The sequence below is a fragment of the Cavenderia fasciculata genome (assembly GCF_000203815.1).
Source record: "Cavenderia fasciculata unplaced genomic scaffold Scf_Dfasci-G-o-80e12.f1-5, whole genome shotgun sequence".
Lineage (NCBI taxonomy): Eukaryota > Evosea > Eumycetozoa > Acytosteliales > Cavenderiaceae > Cavenderia > Cavenderia fasciculata.
In genome coordinates, this window is record NW_004457735.1 from 584,091 (window position 1) to 606,576 (window position 22,486).

The 22,486-nt window shown below is 33.6% G+C and overlaps 8 protein-coding genes across 8 annotated transcripts; 4 read left to right on the forward strand and 4 right to left on the reverse strand.

Moving 5' to 3' along the window:
• Nucleotides 1–440: 440 nt before the first annotated feature.
• On the forward strand, nt 441–1,739 carry DFA_05054 (uncharacterized protein; the record flags this gene model as incomplete). Its single annotated transcript, XM_004360718.1, has 2 exons — nt 441–453; nt 475–1,739. The coding sequence occupies 2 exons, from the start codon at nt 441–443 to the stop codon at nt 1,737–1,739; spliced, it is 1,278 nt and encodes a 425-aa protein (XP_004360775.1).
• Nucleotides 1,740–1,874: 135 nt separating this feature from the next.
• On the reverse strand, nt 1,875–3,245 carry DFA_05055 (uncharacterized protein; the record flags this gene model as incomplete). Its single annotated transcript, XM_004360719.1, has 5 exons — nt 1,875–2,488; nt 2,562–2,622; nt 2,689–2,821; nt 2,915–3,046; nt 3,115–3,245. 5 exons carry the CDS (start codon nt 3,243–3,245, stop codon nt 1,875–1,877), a joined length of 1,071 nt encoding a protein of 356 aa, XP_004360776.1.
• A 382-nt stretch (nt 3,246–3,627) lies between these two features.
• DFA_05056 (uncharacterized protein) lies at nt 3,628–5,889 on the forward strand (the record flags this gene model as incomplete). Its single annotated transcript, XM_004360720.1, has 1 exon — nt 3,628–5,889. One exon carries the CDS (start codon nt 3,628–3,630, stop codon nt 5,887–5,889), a length of 2,262 nt encoding a protein of 753 aa, XP_004360777.1.
• An 86-nt stretch (nt 5,890–5,975) lies between these two features.
• Nucleotides 5,976–7,351, reverse strand: DFA_05057 (uncharacterized protein; the record flags this gene model as incomplete). The annotated part of the gene is made up of 5 exons (XM_004360721.1): nt 5,976–6,024; nt 6,111–6,407; nt 6,514–6,792; nt 6,879–7,085; nt 7,266–7,351. 5 exons carry the CDS (start codon nt 7,349–7,351, stop codon nt 5,976–5,978), a joined length of 918 nt encoding a protein of 305 aa, XP_004360778.1.
• Nucleotides 7,352–9,028: 1,677 nt separating this feature from the next.
• On the forward strand, nt 9,029–12,536 carry DFA_05058 (uncharacterized protein; the record flags this gene model as incomplete). The annotated part of the gene is made up of 6 exons (XM_004360722.1): nt 9,029–9,354; nt 9,467–10,285; nt 11,136–11,312; nt 11,405–11,536; nt 11,645–12,228; nt 12,316–12,536. The coding sequence occupies 6 exons, from the start codon at nt 9,029–9,031 to the stop codon at nt 12,534–12,536; spliced, it is 2,259 nt and encodes a 752-aa protein (XP_004360779.1).
• Nucleotides 12,537–12,829: 293 nt separating this feature from the next.
• Nucleotides 12,830–14,901, reverse strand: DFA_05059 (uncharacterized protein; the record flags this gene model as incomplete). The annotated part of the gene is made up of 2 exons (XM_004360723.1): nt 12,830–13,075; nt 13,132–14,901. Coding segments are annotated over 2 exons (2,016 nt in total), but the record flags the coding sequence as incomplete, so codon positions are not given.
• Nucleotides 14,902–17,584: 2,683 nt separating this feature from the next.
• On the reverse strand, nt 17,585–18,407 carry DFA_05060 (uncharacterized protein; the record flags this gene model as incomplete). The annotated part of the gene is made up of 2 exons (XM_004360724.1): nt 17,585–18,044; nt 18,340–18,407. 2 exons carry the CDS (start codon nt 18,405–18,407, stop codon nt 17,585–17,587), a joined length of 528 nt encoding a protein of 175 aa, XP_004360781.1.
• A 257-nt stretch (nt 18,408–18,664) lies between these two features.
• DFA_05061 (uncharacterized protein) lies at nt 18,665–22,434 on the forward strand (the record flags this gene model as incomplete). The annotated part of the gene is made up of 8 exons (XM_004360725.1): nt 18,665–18,750; nt 18,956–19,062; nt 19,286–19,497; nt 19,577–19,970; nt 21,019–21,343; nt 21,504–21,695; nt 21,767–22,364; nt 22,393–22,434. The coding sequence occupies 8 exons, from the start codon at nt 18,665–18,667 to the stop codon at nt 22,432–22,434; spliced, it is 1,956 nt and encodes a 651-aa protein (XP_004360782.1).
• Between the last annotated feature and the right edge of the window lie 52 nt (nt 22,435–22,486).

The following is a 22,486-nucleotide window of genomic DNA, read 5'->3' on the forward strand; positions in this document are numbered from 1 at the left end:
ATTGTGTAGTATTGACAGTGCGATGAAAATATATATAATTTATTATTGTTTATTGTATTGTTATTTTGGGCAATAACAACGGGTAATTTTTTGCTGTCATTCACTCTCTGCCACCACTCACTCTACTCTACTAGTACCACTGCAACTATAGTTTGATGGTTGTTGTAATCAAACAAAGAGAAGTGACTGATCAAACACACACATCCCCAGTGATATCAGGGGGGTTTGGAATGGAAATTTTTGTGTGGGTGTTTTGTTTCCAAATTGGATGCATTAAATTAAACAAATATAATATCCATCCATGCTGGGTAGAAGATAGATGAAAAGAGACTATATAAACAGTTGTTGTTTTATCTACCAAACTGCTAATCGGTTCTCTCTCAAAAGACATCATTTTGAAATTCATTGTTTGTTGTTGTAGTTGTTAATTCAAGATTACGATGGATTGTTTTAGTAATTATATATTTTTAATAGTATTTTTTCTTGGTGTATCATTTCAGTCGACAGATTCAGTTTGGGGATTTAGAATTGATCCATCAACAGAATTAGTATTTCAAGGCCCACCCATCTCTTTTACAGAAATCCCCATCACATTTAAGGTAGCGAGTATTCCAACTGATTTTCAAGGGAATCCAAATGTCACCTTTCGCGTCAACCCAGCTATTTATGGCACAAACGTTCCCATCCCATCAGAGTCAATAGACGATCCTACGCTATTGGCATTTTTCACTGGTCACAAAACAGGTGGATACGGTCGTATCTTGGTGCATCACACGTGCAAGTGTCAACCAGAATCTTGTATGGACCTAAAGTTTACATCACCAATCAAAGACATGTGTCTGATGATCGGAGGCATGGACGGATACGACCATGTATCGATCGAGCTGTCGGCAAATGGAGTGCCCGTCGTATCAAACACCTCACTTTGGACATCGATTGCCAACGGACCCTTTTCAGAACAACACTCTGACTGTCCGCCAACCATTGCAAAGAGTCGTGGTAACGCACTAAACATCACCAGTTTTGAAGATCTCTGCACATCCAATCCCAACTACAACATTTTCATGACCAACCAAATGTTTGACAATATTAAATTGTGCTACAGTTCCCACCTGTCGCAAAGTGTCTTTTATTCACTAACTCCATGTTCAAGGCAGCAAATCATTGCATCGACACCACCACCTGAACTATTCTATGCAGTTGCAGGTATGGCCTATTTCGATGCAAACGCCAATGGAAGATACGACTATGGAACTGACCGTCCACTCTCCAACATCAACGTCACTTTGATCAACTTTTTTACACAGCAACCTGCTACTTCAACCACAACATCCAAACCAATCGAAGATTTTGTCACTGATAGTTCTGGTGTCTTTGTATTGTATCCTGTACGTGCAGGATTCTTTGAGGTCAAGTTCAAGTATGACCCCAAAATCTATAGCGCTGTCATGCCACAAGACATCATCCAAGGTAATTCAAAAACCTCCAAAATCGATCAACACTTTAAATCTATCAGAGTTCGTATCACTCAACGTGATCCTGGTGTACGTAAAGTAGATGAAGATGATCATGTCTCTAAATATGTTGGTTACATCTTACCAACAGTTTATGGTGGTGTTGTAAATTATAATGGTGAATCTAATAGTAGTCAAGATACTTTTAGTAGTAATAGTAATAGTGATAATAGTAACGATAGTAATAGTAATAGTAATAATAATAGTAATAGTAGTACAAAATAATAAATAAATAATATTGCAAACTTTAATTTAAAATAAAATGTTAAAACAAACAAAAAACCTAGGTTTTTTTAATTTTATATCTTTGTATATCTAAATCTATCTATAATATATAATAAATGTTATATAATTATGAAATTAAAGAAAAAGAGAAATGGTAATTGAAAATAAAAGTAAAGATAAAAGACCACCAAATGATGATGATTTGAAAATGGAACTTGCAGAAGATCTAGAGCATTTGTAGATATAGTGAATGGATGAATAACAGGATGGATTTGGATTGACATTGACAGGTCCTTCATAATGACCACAACTTGAAATGTAGGAGCAGAGTTCATTACCACAATTGGCTACTTCACAACTACCAATATACTTGACGTCAGGAGAACTGACACATCTGTTGATAGTCATACAGTTCATATAGTCTTGGAAATCATCCTTGCATTGGGAAAGGATTTCGACAGTATTTGGCATGACAGAGAAGCAAGTTCCCTTTTGAGTAACATTTTTTCCACTCTCGCAAAAACATTGCTCCAATTGATTACAACCCGATGAGAAGCAATTGACCAAAGGATTGGTCGATGGTGGTAATGGACCACATGTATTACTTGCTTTCTCACAAATCAATCCTTGTTTGTAATCACAAAAGTCAATCTTTGATTTACTATCACATTGTGCTCCTTTTCCCAAAGAGTAATAATTTACACATTTCTTTTGATTACATCCTGATCCCATTCCACATGCACTATCAACTTAAAAAAAATTATTAAAATTAAAATTAATTAATTTAAATTAAACTATTCTATTGTTTTTTTTTATACATACCATTGCATTCTCCTCCTTGAGGTGTAACCGAAACACATTTTCCACCTTTACAATATTGACCCTAAATAAATAAATTAATAAATTAATTAATTAAATAATAATTTAATTTAATCAATGGAATACTTACAAATGAACATGAAATATATGTATCACATGAATTATCCATTGATGAACAAATACCAGCAATACATTGAAGCATTCCAAAACATTCACCATCATATGTACAATTACTTCCTTGTTGAACAAAAGCTGTTCTAATACTTAAAAGAAAAGAAGAAGGAATGTTAATAAAATCATTTAATAATTTAATCAATCCATTGGTTGGATATAATAATAATAATAATTAAAATTACCAAATATTCTTTTGACATGTAAGACCTGGAATACACAAGGTTTGTTCTGTACAAGTTTGACCTAATCCAGATGCCTTTGCACAAATTCCATTGTTACAGAAAAAGTCATTATTACATTTGATTGATGCATTACTATAAATATTAATTAATTAATTTGTTAGTTATAAACATTTAAAATTTATATTTATATTTATATTTACCAAGACATTCCATCACCTACACAATCACGTTGAATAGGATCATATTCTGTACAGTCTCCTCTCACTGTAGCAATATTGATTAAAGTAATGAAAATTAATAATAAAAGTAATAATGATAAAAATGATTTCATTGTATCTGTATGTGTATGTATAGTAGGTAATAACTTTATAACTAATTAAAATGATTATGACAAGACAACCAACTAGTCTAGACATTTTATAGTCTACTGGATACTACAGTACTGTCTGACAATATACATTTTTATTATTATATCAATAAAATTACTAATCTCTAGAGTAATAAGAAAATAATAAAAAGATAAAAGATAAAAGATAAATCTGCTGATCAAATATTTCAAAAGCAAGTTTGAAAACCATTCTTTCTTTTTTAATTCTGCTAATTCAAGAGAATCTTGATAATTATGATTGATTGTAATGGCAGTTGATTATTATTATTATTATTATTGTTAAAGCGTAAAGAGACAGAGATAGAGATAGAGAAGAGAGGGAGAGATGAATATAGATAATAATAATAGTAATAATAGAAGTACTTTAGTAATACTACAAGTATTTCGTAATAACTTTTTATTAAAGGAAATATTTGGTAGAGTTAGAAAAGATGAGATTAGATTGTTTGGTGCAAGAGTACCTGTTTGCAAGGTAGTCAATCGTAGTGGTATTGAATGTTTACCAAAGAGATATACTCAATTAGTCAATGACTTGAAATGGGTCATTGAGAATAGATACTATGCTCTGCTACTAGATATATTTCAAACCACCGTCAATACTACTGGCACAATGACACCCGATCAAATGGCTGCTACCTCTGCAATAGAGGATATCGCCGTGATGGAGTTGTTACTAGTCAAATACAAACACCACTTTATCAACTACTTTTTCGCAGAGTCGTCATTCTCATCGTCACCATTGATCGAACGGATCATTGCGTATTTGGATGGAATAGTACGGTCTCAGAGTAAAGGTGAAGAAATATGGAATTTGGTGCTGGGATTTATCGATCGACATTATGGAGAGGGTATGTCGTTTTGGGGTAAAGCACAATCTTTGGTGTCATCAGGCCGAAGTAATCCGTCAGTTCTTCAAAGTAAACTGTTGCTCGACCACACATCGACAAACAATACAAATGACATTTACAATGTATTTAAAAGAGCAATATTCCATAACAAAAAGGGTGTATTGGTAGATATACTGGAAAAGGTTGGTGTCAAGACACTTACAACATATTTACAAACTCATCGTCCATGGAATATCGATCCAGACATATCACCGTCGGCATTGGAATACTTGTATCGCAATTTTCAAATGTCCTCTTCCTCCTCCTCGACTAAATTACCCTTTATATTTATATTTGCACATCCAACCATTGCATGTTATCTGACACACAACATTGATATTATCAACCACCACAACCAACAAGAGAAAAAGGAACAGGGTATCCTCACCAGTGATTTCTACCGATACATCAAAGCCGCTGTTTCAATTGGAAAAAGTCCTACATTGGAACCTGCCTATGAACAAATACACGATTGTTGTCATTCATTACTTGCAACCAAAAAGTATCCATTCGATGCCGACGTGATTGGTCAGACTATCGAATCACTACTTCCAGTCTCAGAGGAAGTGAACAAATCGATTAAATACTATAAACTTTGGGTATATGAAATGTATCATCTACTCTACACTCATTTGGGATATATTGCTAGAAACGCTGTCTCTTCTAAAAATATGATTACACTACTCCAAGACAACAATAACGACCGTGTCTACCAATACCTCTTGTCACGTGCAGGTTTTGGCTATGTGTGCAGCTATGGAACATTGGAGCAGGTACAGGGGTGTCATCTACTTCAAAACGATAGTATCGCGCCAGGTGCACTAGACAAATCCATCAATTTAAAGTCATTTGATTTACAGGTCATCAAATACCTCTTTCCAATCATTAGACAACACCAAAAATCCAACTCTATATTCTTTATAGAGCTTGAAACGACCGAGCAGGCAATCAGTAACGCTATCTTTGTCGAGCGTTGGGATATTATCGAATATCTAATCATAGAAGAGAATGCCCCCTATATGAAGCACGCCAATTTGGTCTTTTCAGCTCTCGTTGCAGGTCGGTTTGAATTGGCCAACTTCTTGGTTGCAAGGAATAGTAATATTGATGATCACGTATCTCATATTCCAGTAAACTCTAAAGAGATGATATCATACTATCCACGAGACGCTTACTTTAAACCTACACTTGGTACAAACAAAGAGAAAAACTATACTCTTGTTCGATGCATTATGGAACGATACAATGCACGGGTAGTAGACGATCAACATTTACAGGTTACCTCGAAATCTATTTACTTTTCAGAATATTCACCTCTACCTAATTGCTATAGTATATTACTAGATGAAGCTGTATTACAAGGTGATTTCGATATATTCATCTATCTATACGATCTATTTAACAAATCGTACATTGTCAATATGGATAGTCTAATTGAAAAATATAAGTTTGGTTTCATTGCACAATTGCTTGAAAGAGGTGACATCCCATTTAACATCTGCCGTCTCGACTGTTATGCCATTCTAGGAACATTTGCATCGGTAGAGTGGATCGAGAATATTCTAAACTCTCCTAATCTACAACCATTAAAATCGGGTACCCAACAACACCTACAAGCTTTCAAAATGAGTGCAACCACCAAAAATATTGATAATCATCATAAACAATCATTTATAAAATATTATCAACAAATTAAATAATAAATAAATAATAAATAATAAATAAATAAATAATGTTTTTTTTGTAATGTACAAATTGTTTTTTTTTAATTTCTCTAAAGATATTTTTAGAAACATCCATTCTTTAATACTTTTACCATATCTTTACCCTTGACACTAATATTATTATTATTATTATTATTTGTTTTTAAAAAAAAAAGGTTAGAAATTAAATTAAAGTTATTTTGGATAGAATAACATACAAAAGATAGACTACTACAAAGATTAACCATGGAGCTAATAGACCACCACAAACACCACCAACAATAGAATATTTCTTTTTGAGGAACGCACCTAGATCAAAGAATACAAAATCAATGTCATCCTTGTCATAGTAACAGGTAGTGTATTCATTCAATGGATATTTATCTTCCATGTCATCTGGACAATCCGAGCCAGCACAATATTGAACCATTTCATTTCGCATCACTGTTCCATTTTCCAATGTATAACGTACATCCATAATTAAATTATAAGTTCTCTTGTAAAGATATTCGTAACTAATAAAAAATAATAATAAATAAATCAATTCAATTCAATTTGATTCGATTAATGAATGTCATGTCATGTCATGTCATGTAATGTCAGCTCTCTAGGTATACATACTCGTGAGATAAAACATAACATTGTGTTTTAACTTGAGTAATATTCTTCATTGGTTGTACAAATAGTATCCATAACAAAGTGAGTAATACAGCCCATAAGATGATATAGACAATGGTAGCAATGACCATATAGTTGTTTTGACGTTCACAATAGTTCCAACTGTCACACCACCATTTATAAAATGTCACTTTCTCCTTGACTGCTTTGTGTGGTGGAGGTGGATTAATATCCTCTTCTCTCATTACTCCTTTATGACGTTCAATCAATGCTGTCCATGAACTAAATAGATCGCAAAAAAAATAATAAGTAAATAATATTACAACAAAGATTACATATTTTATATATGTATTGTATGTATTACATACTTGAACATTTCTTGAGAAGGTAATTCAAAAGTGTAGGTAGCCTTTCCTCTTGTTTTAATTCTGAGGTTGTAGGGTTGAGCACCTGGTTCATCGGCTTGTTCACAATACACGATATCATGGAGATATAAAAGACCACGTCTGATCGTATCCTCAGCTGACTCTTTAAACTCCATTCCTCCCTCTGATAAATCTACATATTTACTTATCCTAAATACATATATTATATATAAATATATAAATATATATAAATATTTTTGATTAGTTTTATTTAAATATATAAATAGATAATTCGATCGTTTTGAGTATCGATATTCGATAGGGTTGGTTGGGTTTATTTTTATCTTTTTTTTTTGATCATATTTGATAGATTTATAAAGAGATACATACCATCCTTTATCTATACCATCACTATTAATATAATGAGTATTAACAGTTACTTGACAAGTGTAAGCATTTATATTTTCCATCTCCATTCTATATATACCTATGCTTGTTTATTTGAATAGATATCTATCTATCTTTATCTGTAGTTTCTTTGTATCGAGAGAGAGAGAGGAGTGTATCTGAAATGAGTGGAGTGACTAGTCAGAAAATAAGGACATAAATAGACAGCTCTATAGGTCTCTGCTCGCACGAAGATGTGAGCGCTAGAGAAAAACTGTAGAGGACCGTCACAACCGTTTGGTTCAAGCAGGTGGGGCAACTTTGAAAAAATTTCGCGGCTTTTGGTCGCTGTGTGTTTGATGAGGATTATGATCGAGGGGGTCGTTTCCTATCCATCTTGCATTCATCCACAAAACACAAAGATATTTTGGTAAAAAGATATCTCTTTTAATCTTTAAATAATATTTAATACATTATTTTTGTATTATCAAGAAACAAAAATATTAATATTTTAATTATTTTTAATTCTTTTCGGTTGTTTGATCAGAATGATGGCAATTCAGTTAGTTAAATATGACAACAGTAACAAACAATATCAAGAGAGATAGAGAGAGAGAGAGGAGACAACATTATTATTGATGACACTGCCAGCGTGTACACATGATACTCTCTAGTCATAGAGTAGGGTATGAGAGAGAGAGAAGAGATGATCAATTATTATTATTATCTCTACCCTACTCTTGTGCTCTGCTCAGCTGCTTTTCTTGATTTTAAACCAGTTGGCATCCATATCCATATATAGAGTGAAATACCAATAGTTAGGAGTTATAGATACTAGTGTGTAAACTGCTCCTTCCTCTCCTGCTAATCCTAACGCAAGAGGGAGAGGGAGAGAGAGAGAGAGGTACGACGATTGACCATATTGAATAGGTATGTTTGCACGTTGATAGAGAAAAGGATGTATATCTACATACAATGACATATTAATAATGGGGATTCCCATCCTACCCACCATTAAATAAACCCCACCACTTTAAATTGATTCACCCATTACCCACCAACCTCCTTCACATAATATTTTGATCATCTTCGTCGACGACAACCCCATCATCAATTAAATATGTTTCAACTGTTGATCATAGCACATCATCACAATTTTGATGATATAGATATATATCATATCAATCAAATCAAACAATCCAACAACATCATGGAACAATATTGTTTAAATTGATAAGATGTGTTTATTTATTATTATTATTATTATCATGTCGGGTGGGTACGTACAATCATAAGGGGGTATCATTCAGGTACTTGTTTGATTTTTTGGTGATCAGTCAAGAACAAACAAACAAACAAACAAACTAATCACACACTGAATATATAATATTAAAATGAACACATCACATATTAGTTTGTTTGTTCCAAAATGGTAATAATGACTATCAAGTTAGGATTCCAACAACAACCAAAACAATTAACATTTATATTTTAAAAAGAAATAAATTGGGATCAATTAATTTAGCTAGCTCTGTGTTTTTCCATATCCATCCATCCATCCATCTATTTTTAATACCATACCATATCATACCATATACCATATACCATTTCCATCCATCAATCCAATACAATCCATTCCAAACCATTCCACTCATCCATCCATCCATTCATAATTATCTCTTGTTAATCTATTAATTTAATTCAAATCAAATAATTATTATATCTTTTAATTTTACATATATCTGTTAAATCAATTCAAATCAATCATGTTTAATTCTCATAGAAATAATATTGGTTTCTATTTTCATTTAATTATATTATCTATATTTTTGTTGTTTATTTCTCGATCGACGACACAAGGACAACCAAGTTCATGTACACAGTATCAAATTGGACAAACTCAATGCCAAAGAGAAGCTGAAAGTTGTACCGAAAATTCTGATTGCATGTATGGCACCTATTGTAAAACATTTGATGATGAACATGGTACGTCTCGTTGTGTCAGAATTTCCAACTTTAATGGCTATTGTTCTGGTCTTGACGCTGGCACACTCGAATGTGGAACATTATATTCTTGTATTGATCATAAATGGTATGTCCATAATATATTATATATATTAGATATACAATGACAAATGACAAATGGTTTGTTTAAATATTGAATATTAAATATTAATATTTTAAAATATTTATTTTAAAAATAGTGTAAGAGAAAAATACATTGAAGTAGATCAACCATGTGAAGAATCATATGAGTGTATGGGAACATTATTGTGTACTGATGGAACATGTCAATCAAATAATAACACTTGTAATGAAACAAGTCTCGATCAAGACTGTCCATTCACTCATAGTTGTGTCCAAGGAACATGTGTCAAACGTGCCATGTTGGGAGGTGAATGTAGTGATAAAAAGGCTGGATGTCCACTTGGAACCCTATGCTTTAACTTTACATGTCACGAATTATTCACTCTGAAAGAAGGTGAGGACTGTATAAGTAGCGGGTTCATGGATCTATGTGACTATGAAATGGGATTCTATTGTAACCCCAAATCTAAATGTGCAAAGATTCCAAGACCTTCTCCTATGGGTGCTAATTGTACAGCTCAAAATACCAATACCAATACCTCAACAACCACCACCACATGTAACCAATTTGAAGAATGTTTTTGTGATCATGGTTCAAACAACAACAACAACATCAACAATAATTCTTCATCATATGGTGGAACTTGTTATCCAAAGAGAATTAGTACTATTGATAAATTGGGAACTTGTAAAAGAGCCATTTCATCCATGTTTGACTGTGCCAATGAAAATCAATGTGTCTTTTCAGATGTACCTCGAATGGGATCTTGTCTACAAGAAAAGTGTTCGGTAGAGATGTGCGCCTATTACCTAGACTGCACAGATTATACAAACCCAGTAACCATATCTCGTGACTGTGTCTTACCAATGTACCAAGAATATTGTCCCAATTATTTTACTGGAGTCATCGATTCAAATGCATCTCATTTAACATGGTATTATAGTACTTTACCAATATCAATCTTATTATTATTCTTTTCAATATTTTAATAATAATAGAATAATAATAGAATAATAATAATAAATAAATAAATAATAGAATGTTGTAAATATAACTAATTTAAGTTAAATACCTAGATTTACTGCTTAGACGGGGGAGGGATGGTAAAGGGCAGAGGCTTCAGAATTCGAAGTTTTGTGGAAGGTTAAAATCGGTCGGTAGGTGGCGGGTCGAACCCTGCTTGAGCGATTTTCGAACCAAGAGGGGACAAGTCCTTAATAGGTGCAATAGCGAGCTCCCCCATTGTTGATCTCAAAATCATTGGCAGCTACGCAACAAACCTCGATCGATTCAAGTTTTTCCCAAACAAAGGCCGAGTCCCTTGAAAAAAACATAAACGAACAACCATCGATCTGCAAACATTAGACTGTTCTATCATCCTATTGGTTGGCTCTGCTAGCAGATACTTCTTGTTTCAACCCAATCACCACATAAAAAGTGTGGAGGGGGTTGATCACCTTTACTATCCTTCCTATATCCTTTTAAAGATTAGTCTAGTGTTGTTGTATCAGTCAACCCCCTCTCACTGCCTACATGGTTTAATGTTGTGTGGGTTGTCGTGTTGAGATTTTCGGGCAGCTATCTTTCTCTTATCATGAAAGATGTGATACACTACAATACAAACTATTACAATTCCTTTCAAGCAAGTTGTTGTTGGTTTGCTTGGCATGCTAACTTTTCTTAATGATGATGGTGTCGTGATACAAAGCAATGAGGAGATGACGGAAGACAGTTCATTCATTTGGTATCTCGCTTATAGATAAAAATATTAATATTTAGTATAGTATAGCATCAACAAAACTACTATCATCATCATCAATCATGTTTAAATCAACCTTTTCATCACTTGCTCTCATCTTTATTGTTGTCGTCACTTTAAACCTCGGTGTATCTTTTACCGATGGCAAGTGTTCTACTTATTACCCAAATACTGATGAATGTGCCTCTGCAGGCGAAGTCTGGTAAGTCCTCGGACTCTTACAACAACTCTATTATTGATAGTATCAAACTAACACGTTGATCTTTCTTTCTGTCTCTCTCTCTCTTTTAAAAGCAACTCTACTGTTAGATGTAATCCTGATTTTTACTGTCAAGACGGATCATGTTTGAAATATGCTAATCTTGGTGAAGACTGTCCATTGGGTACTGAATGTAACGCAGTGTATTCTTGTCAAAACGGAGTATGGTACGACGATTCAAACAAACAATATAACAACAACAACAACAACGACATAGACATAGTCCATTCATTCTAGAAACTAACCTATTCTTTCTTTTTTTTTCTTTTTTTTAGTCTACATTCTAAAACTCAACAACTTGGTGAGAATTGTACTGGAACCTATCAATGTTTGGGATCATTGGTTTGCCAGAATGATGTTTGTTCATTAAACAATGGTACTTGTGTCAGTTATATGGACTGTCTCTACAATCAAACTTGTATTTCAGGTGTATGTGTTACAAAGACAACTGGAGATGAGTGTACAAGAACCAACTCGTATACCAACTTGGATTGTGCATTTGGTAGTTCTTGTGTCGACGGAGTTTGTACCAAGTACTATTCGTTGGGTCTAGGTGACGCTTGTTACAAATCAGCCTTTCTCGACACTTGTGATTATTCTCAAGGTCTTACTTGTGACCCCAAGCTCAGTGTTTGTGTTGCTCAACCACAGCTTACCAACTCATCGGTCAACTGTATGACTGCAGGTTGCCAAGTCAACGAAGTTTGCTACTGTGATAATGGAGTCTCCAACACTACCGGCCAATGCTATGGAACCTTTGCAAACAACAGATCAATGGAATTGTGTGGAAGTTATGCAATCAGTTTCGTTCAATGTATGATCCAGAATGAATGTGTATTTACTCCACAAACTATTCCAGGTATGTTAAATCAAAAAAAAAAACAAAGATTTTTAATAAATCAACACATACTAATAATCTTTTTTTTTTGTTGGTTGGTGTAAACAGGTAGTTGTATGATTGATAACTGTGGTCAACCTCTCTGTGGTTTTACTGAATACTGTGTCAACAAACAGCCAACCGCTACTCCTGTCAACCCAACTTGTACCGCCAAAATGGGATACACCTGTTTCAAAGGTGATGATTCATCCTCCTCGGCCGTGATTGGTCAACAATCATCTATCATGGTTACTCTATTTGTTGCCATTATTTTTACAATCTTTTTCTAAAAATCTAGATCATATATAGCTGCTCTCTATCTTTCTATATCTTTTTAGGAAATTATACATACATTTATATTTCTATATATATTTATTATTACCAAACCTTTACTCCACCAATTTAAATTGGTTATACACGATGGTATAGCCAGAAAAAAAAACAATAATCCACATCTATTTCTACAGAGAAATAAAATTCATTCATTACACAATGATCTGTAAAATGGTCTAAAACAATTAAATAATATATTATTATTTCAATAATATTACATTGTTTCTTCTTTAAATTAATGAACGTGTGTTTATTCATCGTCATCGATTTCTTGATCAGAGGAGGGACTATCTTCATCCATTATTGAATCAGAATTATCGGTCAAAAAATCATCAGTATCATCTTCATCTGTCAAATCATCTGGTTGATCGCAATAGGTGTAAATGGGAGAAGATTTACTGATGGTGGGTAGATAAGAGTTATTTTTGTTTTTGAAATTGATGTACAACTTTGCATTGTCTGCAATGTTGACCACTCCACCAAACAATGATTGACTCTGTCCAAGATTAAAACATGATCGTTATCCAATTTTCTGATGGTTCCTCTAAATACCCCATCACCATAACAATAGATATCAAACTCTTCCACATTACCATGAACAAATTGACCAATTTCAACACTAAATGGATGACGATTTTGATAACTATTAGATATTTTGATATTAATTGATTTTGGTAAAATATTATTATTATTATTATTATTATTATTATTATTATTATTATTATTATTATTATTATTATTATTATTTGTTGTTGTATTATTTTGATTATTTTGATTATTTTGATTATTAATGATTGTAATATTTGAAGGAATAGTAAAAACAGAGTAGAGTCTAGTTGATTCTGTTGATGGACCAGACCGAATAGGTTCACAGTGAATAGATAGTGATTCGATTGAAGATGGTATTGTCAAATCGTTTGGGAAACTAGTTCTTAATTGGCTATAGTCTAAAGACTTTAAACTAGGTGGAAATAGTTTTGGAAGGGTTGGTACACGTATGATGGAACTGCATTCAAATGATTCTAGTTGATTTGGAAACACTGTGAACTCATTAAATACACAAGCATATCGGAATAGAGTGAGAGCTTTAACCGAATTTGGGATGAATTGGGGATTGATCAGTCCAGTGTAGTTGTCTAAATCCAATGTATGAACAGACTCTGGTATGGCACCCTCTGACAATTTTCCATCACGACTGAATCTGATTTCCAATTCCTTGACATTCATCGGAATGAACCCTGGTGGCAACAATCTCGAGCATTGACGAAGCGAGAGGTTGGTTATATTCGAGGGTAGTGCATTTGGCTCGATACGAGTAAAGCGTTGGAGACTCATATCGAGTGCCGTGAGAGAGGTTGGGAGGAATGTCTTGGGAATATCGGTTGGCAAGTCGAACGATAGATCTTTTAGCGTTGAAGGCAAGATAAAGTCGGTGGTGGCGATATCGGGATGTGGAGTGGCAAATATATAGAGTTGGTCGAGCGATACAAGGTTGTCAAGACGTAGAGTGTAGGAAGAGGTTTGAGAGATATTGACTCTAAGTGTTTTTAATGTTGTTGGGAAGAGGTGGAGGTCTGTAGGAACACGAGTAATAGATATTGTCAAAGAGGTGAGTGAAGAAGGTGTTGATAGTATGTTGCACAAGACTGATCCTTCCATTTTACCATAGATTTGCAACTTTGATAACAAAGGAAGGGATACTAGAGCGTTTGCATTGGCAAATACAAAGTTTGCAGGTTCAAAGATAACAGTCTCCAAAGAGGGTGGTAACGACCCCTTTGCAATCTTGTCTGGGTATCCATACCGAAGATACTTGAGAGTATGAGGTAAATACCCATTTCCAATTTGACTATTACTTTTCGTTACATCCAATTCTTCGAGTAGAGGTGGTAGATGTAGTGGAAGATCGGCTCCTTCAGGTACATACAATGTTGTAGTTGTATTTGGTAAAAGGGTCTCTTTATCACCACCATAATTCTTTCCTGCTGGATATCCTATTAATGCAATCTTTACATCAATTAAAGAAGAAGTAGATGAAGTAGATGATGAAGAGGATGAAGATGAGGAGGATGAAGGTAAAATAACTAGTTGATTTGATATAGATCGATCAAATAAAGATTTAAATGGTTTCAAGTTGAATGTTGAGGATACCAGATGATGATGAACAAGAGTATTGTAGTACAACTCTGAAGCCTCATCGATATAATGAATATCTCTAAACTGAAGCAGACTTGTGAAATCATTTTTGAAAGCATAGTAATACTTTTTGCAAGTGATCAACAAACAGATGAGATCTACATTATCACGAATATCTTCAATGATCTTTAACAGTAGTATATTTGATATACCTCCATATATAAAATAACATTTGTCATTAATGTCCATCGATATTGATCGTGATTGTCGTAGTCTTTGCAAACGAAAGAAATCGAAAAAAAAAATGAATATTTATTTTCTTTGGGGGTTTTGAAAATTTTTGGTCTTCTTTATTTTTAATTATTCTTTTACCAATCGATAGATCTTTTCTTTATCAATCAAATGGTTGATAAAAAAATTTGCGAGAGGTTCACCCTGCTAAAAAGTACTTTCCGTAAAGTCGCCTTTAGCCATGGGCTAACATGAGGTCTAGAAAGCATTGTTTGGAAAAACAAATGATATAAACAGAAAGAGCACAAAAAGTTGTATCTATTGGTGATATTGGATCGTCGTTTCAAAGATTATTCAAATAAAAAAAATGCTATTCTTCAAAGACTATCTCATAGTACTATTGTGCGGGCCAACCATATAAAACTATATGCTACATGGATCGATACCTTTTGGATCACGATTAATCAAATAAAAAGACAAGCACCAACACAAGAGGTGTAGGTGCCTTGAATCTTCAACATTATATGCACTGGTGTCGGCAGTGTTCAATGCATGCCACATCCAGCAACGCTAGACAAGATGGTTAGTATATTTGGAATGGATCAATAATCAAATAATTCAGAAGTGGTCAATCTCAAAACAATTGTGAATGCTCAAGAGTATTGGTAGCTTAATCTCATATATCGATATCATGGTTATTTATTTGGTACATACTAGTATTATTGTAATTGGCTCTTTTAAAACCCATCAAGGCTAGTGGTCACATGACAATTTCGCATTCGATCTATCAAAACCATCCATTCTAAAAGATAATAAATAAGTAATAATTAGTAAACAGTATTTATGACAGTAATTTTACAAGATACATATCTTTACAGTTTTTAAAAATGGACCAACTCGTCTCTAATCAATTGATTCTATATTTAAAGTATAATATATATGGCATGAATATGATTAGTTGAGGGTTTGATAGTTGTATTGTGATGAATTTACTTAACTTTGTATTCTAATTCAGGTGGGTAGAGTTGATGACCAAACAACCACCTTTGTTGCTATAATACAAGACTACCAGCTATAGTATGAACCGATTTGTTGACTAGTCTCATTAAACAGATATCTGATAGATTGGAATTGTTAGTTTAGTTTTGAAATTAATTTATGTTATGAATACATAACTTTAATAGATCGGCGGTTGATTAAGAAGAAGATCAATCGGTTCTAAAAATAGTAAGGATGACCTATGTTAAAAATATGTATTAGTAATTGAGTGGTGGTTGTAGTATATATACTACTACTATGTTGAAGTCTACATGATACTTAAACTTTATCATTTATGGATAGGTACCATATATGGATGGATGTATTGTTTGATTAAATATTGAACTATAAAGCTGTAAGGGATAAATAAAAAGAGGAAAAGAAATATGAGTAGAATCAATAGAGCTACCATTACTCTTGTCTCAATCACAATGTTTCTCATTCTAAAAAAAAACACCAACAATATATAGATAATAAAATATTAGTATCCAGACCCAAGCCTGGAGCTGCAAGCAAATGCCCATTGTGAACCAAATGACAAGTTGAACTCCGTTGGCTATACCGTAGAGTAGTCCTTTTGAGTCAAATGAACAATGTACTTGCAGCTCCCAATTCTGAAATGATTTAAAATAGGGGAAAATTGTATATATATAGAGGGGGGGGGAAAGAGGGATAGAGGGTAGAATTCATAAGTTTCCCACGCCGAAGCATGACCATTTGGAAGACACTAGAACATCCTCCCACCAACCAAAAGGAGTTGTAGTGTCTTTTTAAATAATAATAATAATATAACCACAAGTGTAATCTATAATTATAAAAAAGAGGTTTATTTCTATTGTCTTTAAACAATAGAATAATGGTTAGTGATGTATAATATTTCATAGTAGTGTATAGTCTTACTTTAATTTATATTATATATTTATAAAAGATTTTGGTTCTTTGTCAAAGGATCCTTGAATAAAGACAGAGTGATTGTTGGTCTACGTCATGTCCTCTAAAGGCGTCATTCCCATTGTTGATTGACTGATTGATGATTGTTTAAAATATCTTGATGAATCTAATCGATCGATGGTTATTGTTGTTGGTGTCATGATGAAAATTCTCCCTCCAAAATTAATTACTTCTCTTCATGACATGATAGTGCTGTGCTGTACTGTGTTCTCGCGCAGTACAAGACAAGTAGTAAATATAAATACATCTAGATTTATGAATTCATAACCCATCCTAAAGTTGAATTCATTCATTCATTCATTCGAGACAGACATCCATCAAATGACGATGATGATTGAGATTTAATTTAACTTGTTACCCTATACTACTTGTGTTGATGATCAATATTCACATCATCATCATCAACATGATCATCATCATGACTTTTATATCTCTAAGTATTGTATTGTAATTGTATTGTTCTTATTCTTATGACTCTGTGATGATCATGATGTTTGTTGGCGTTTGTGAATGCTCCATTTGCAAATTTGAACCCAAAATCTCTTAGTTGCTTACTAGTATGAAAAGGTGACACTGATGATAATATTCTTTTGAAGAAAGGAATTAGTATACATCAACAACTACTACTAGTTAATTTCTTATATGCAACTTATTGTGTAGAATTATTATAATAATTCTTTTTTCCATCTTTTGCTTCCTTGTGCATCTTTCTAATGATGTTGATACAACTAAAATCTCTTGGTGACATAAAAACTGTACCATCTTCGTTGATCTTTTCTCCTTTGGGGTCGAGAGTTGTCTTGATACCTCTTCCATGTTTAGACATGCTCAAACTTCTTAGAACCTCTGCTTGTAGTACTTCGTCGCCATTTGTATGTCTTCTCAACAGGAATGACGTTTTATTTCTAATGCGTTGCACTTGTCTTAATGAGAATGTTGGTTTAAAACGGTCGCCAATTAATCGTTGGTAGACTGTTGGAGGTGTCGTTGTTGTTGTTGTTGCTGCTGCTGGTGATGCAGAGATTGTTGTTATTGGTACTAATGCTACTGATACTGATGATGCTGCTGATGCAGTGATAGTTTGGGCTGCTGTACTCATGATTAATATGCTTAAAATAAAGATAAAAATATATCTATAATATTGATAATTCATTAAATAAAGATATTATCAATTTAATTAAATAATTAATTGTTTGTTTCAATTGATTCTACACTTTTTTTTTTTTTTTTTTTTAAATTTTTTTTTCTCATGAGATAGTGCGATCTTTATGCGTGCCATAGGTGACTGACCTGATACATTTGCGAGGTTTGAACATTTGTTTCAAAACAACAACAGCAAATAGCCCCTCTCTCTCATTAATAAATGGATCCTATCAAAAAGAAGAAACAACAATAGAATCATACGCTGATTTGGTATCATACACCCCCCCTCTCCCTCCTCCTCTTCTCTTACATTTTAGATCTTGGTTCATATAATGAGCCTAATCCGCACCCCCATCCCCCTCCTTATCCGCCTCACTCATATAGTGAATCAACACGCCCATAATCTGACGGGTTACATCAAAGAATGATCGTGCTGTGGCTCACCTAGGCATCATATCCAACCATGACTACCACCCCCTATCCTCCTCCTTATCCCCCTCACTCATATAGTGAATCAACACGCCCATAATCTGACGGGTTACATCAAAGAATGATCGTGCTGCTGTGGCTCACCTAGGCATCATGAATGCCCCCATTAAACGGTGGTGATGACACAGTTCGGGTATTAAGAAACCACCATACGATTATGATATCATTGGGACAACCCCATCTGTATATGTATCACCCCTCACTTTTTGTTGATAATCAACAAAGACAAGAAAACATTTGTTTAAAATAAAATATTATTCATCAAGCTCCAATGTTCTCTATTTAAAGTGTTCTTTTTCTCATCACATCATTATTCATTTTATCTATCTTTTCTTCAATTCATTATCTTTCTGCTATATTGTATTACCTTTATATATTTTTTATATAGGAAGCTTCTAATTGAGGTTCACTATCGCACAGTGGTCATCATGAATGGCCCACTTCCATCCGCAACAGAGACAAGAACAACTCAATACCCTCTCGATCGTCTCATGGGTAAGAAGTGGAATAACGAACAAAACTTGTTTGTGACACATCTCGGCCAATATGCAAGATACTATCACTCTGTTAAGAGGTTAGTAGGCCAATTTTTTTTAATATTTGTATACGACTTTAATAACAGTAAGATATCATCAACCTTTTTTTTTTTTTTGAACATGAATCATTCAGATAAGTTCATGAACTAATTGATCGATTTCATGTATTTTACTATTTTTAGTGTTTAGTTTGTCCCGACAAGAACTCGAAAAAGTAATACCAAAGTATTACGACATGAGTGTTCTTTCAAAGAACAAAACAAATGAATTATATGAAAAAATGGAAAATCGGTTGACTTTGCCGATTCGATGGGATTCTCTAATTGTGGAGGCCATCATCTCAAAGGTGATGGACATAGACACACGCAAAAGCAGTAATAGTCCAAGAGATTATGTATGTATAACAGTCTGTGACAGTTATGATGTGTAATAATAAATTAATTTTTATTTTATTCTTTGTTTACTCTTTACAGAATTCTGCACAAGATGTCCAAGCAAAAGAGAAAATCGTCAACAAAATGCTATCGAGAACATTTGCCAAACTCAAGGTAGACGAGATGGTTGCAAAATATCAAATCCTCCGATATGCACTCCTTGACCCAGATCTGAATCCAATTGGCTGTTGCCACTCTTATAAAACCGCCTTTGCCAACTCCATTTGCAATAGTTACTCGGCCGAGGTGGCCGAGACCTGCAAAAGGATGGTGGAGAGTGCTTTAGACCGTCAAGATGACCGAAACATATTCCACCACGAGTCCAAGTTGGTGTCGGATCTTCTGGAGGATATACTTGCCAAAATAGATGATGGTGAGATCGGTGAAGGGTACCAAGCTCTCAAACTAATATTTTCATCTCAACCATTAAAAGGTATGTCATTGATATTAACACCATCACAGGTTTTTTTTAAATATCTTCTTGCGTCGGTTCATGTAACTCTATCTCTCATTTTGTTTATCTTTTGCTCATACACGTCAAAAGGGGTCGATGACCGCTACTGAGAGGATGGTGGGCAGTTTGCGGAGTGTCGATCAGATTTTTTTTTTTAATATTTATTTTCATTTTTTTTTTTCATCTCGAACAACTCACAGAAACCAAATTTAGAGAATGTATATTAAACTATTAAATAACATCTCACACTCAACACAACATTATCAATAGATAGAATACAGCGAGTATTGTTTATAGTTACACTTTTAGTGTAAGAACCCACACATCACTATCATTACTCCTCTTTTACACCATTTCTTTTTGATTATCTTTTGTTTTCATTGGTTTACCAATCAATGCACCACCCATCTCTTTCCTTTTAACTACTCATTGTTGGCCAAGTTCATCTTTACATATCATTGACCTCTTGTGTTCACTCATAAATTATATAATCCTTTTTGATCCAAATCAAGTACCAATCTACCACTCTTTATCGCTCTGCATCCTTTTTGTTGTTCGTTTGATCCACTCTCCTATCCGACAAACTTTCTTTACCACTTAACTTTCCATCAGATACTGCAATCAATCACTACCATTGCTCCTCTTTTACCCTTTCTTGTTTTGATTATATTTGTTTTTATTAACGAGATGCACCACCCATCTAACCACTCGCCTCATTGTTGGTCCCAGTCTTTCCATCAGATCGATAATGCAAAACATTACAATCATTGCTTTTACACCATTTCTTTTTTGTTTTCATTATCCAATCAACGCATCACCTATCTCTTTTGCCTCATTGTGGAGAGAGAGATAGAATTTATAGAGTATAATTGTAATACAGCGCGTATTAATTATTGCAGAGATTAGAGTGATCTTTGATACCTCCATTGATAGCAAGAAGCTCTCTCTATGCAGTGACAGGCCTGTCAAACCTTTTTTTTTTTTTAATTTTAAACCTCTCTAACATTTATTACATTTATCATTATAGATCATAATTTGGAATGCGAAAAGAAAAGGTCAAAATTAAAAGAGGAAAGAGAGGCCAAGCAAAATCAAGAGCCAGCCATTCCCAAGGAAAAAAAAAAGAAGAAACAGTTTTTGGGTGACAAAAGGCCTGAAAACTTTGATGAAATCAATTTTGATGGAACTGTTTATTCAATATCAAATTTGGCCACAGATTTAGAGATTGATAGCAAAAATGTAAAGAAATTAAAGGTTGAAGAACATATATCTGGTGATTATTTACAATCTGAACTCTCATCAAAGTTGGAAGCGTTGATCCAATCATCAACATCAATAAGTGCCTGGAGTGGGTTAAATACCCTCCAATTGAATAGATTGAAAATGCTAAATTTGGAAAATATAATTAATCCGTAACTATTATTATTATTATATCTTTTGTTATTTTTTATTATTTTCATTATAATTAACTAATCAAATGCTTTTTTTGTAATCTTATTTTTTTTTCTATAGAGAGGACAATTCAATCGATTTTTCAAAGTTGACAAAAGATCAATATCCATCTTTAATGGATTTTTGTGAATCAAATGGATACAAGTTTCCAAAAGGATATGACCCTACAGGATTGAAATCCCTCATGACGTCCGATTTGGAGACGATAAAAACTACTCCTTTCGCATTGAATAGCTTTGCACCACAAGCAAAGTATGTATAAAACAATTGACCAATATCTTTTTTTTTATATTTTTAAAACTAATCCTCTTTTTTATCTATAGATTCAACAGTACTTTTATCCCATTCTCGATAGAGTTGTTTGTCAGTATAATCGTCAACTCTGGAATAGATATGTCCCTTGGTTTGACCGACAAACACAAAATATTAAGGTATATTTCAAAAATATTACCTAATTTGGAAAAAGAAATTGGTCATCCATTGGAAAGTGGCTATCCATTGGATAGATTTAAGTTTTTCGACAAGGAAATTGAGATCCTCAAAGCTTCGCACTTGGCTTCTTTTCCTTCATCGTCAGATGTAACAATATCACCATCCTCTTCGTCTGATGTAACAACATCACCATCCTCTTTGTCTGATGTAACAATATCACCATCCTCTTCGTCTGATACAACAACATCACCATCCTCTTCGTCTGATACAACTACATCTCCATCCTCATCATCAAAAAAAAAAAGAGGTAGAACTCGTAGTGAGATTGTGGATATAAAGTTAGAAAAATTCCCTGATTTTAAAGATTTTAAATTGGAGGATCTTAATCGACAATTGGAACTTAGAGATATCGAATCCCCAAACATTGATACACAAGTCCAAGAAGAGGAAAATATTAAAAGATTGAAATTGGTTTTATGGCAAGACATGGTAAAACGCTTGCAAATAGATTTTATAGAAGACTTTGACTACAGCAAATCCAGTCAAGTTAGCATTTTAAAATGGTTATCTTTACCTACTAGCACTATTAAAATCGAATATGATTGGTACTG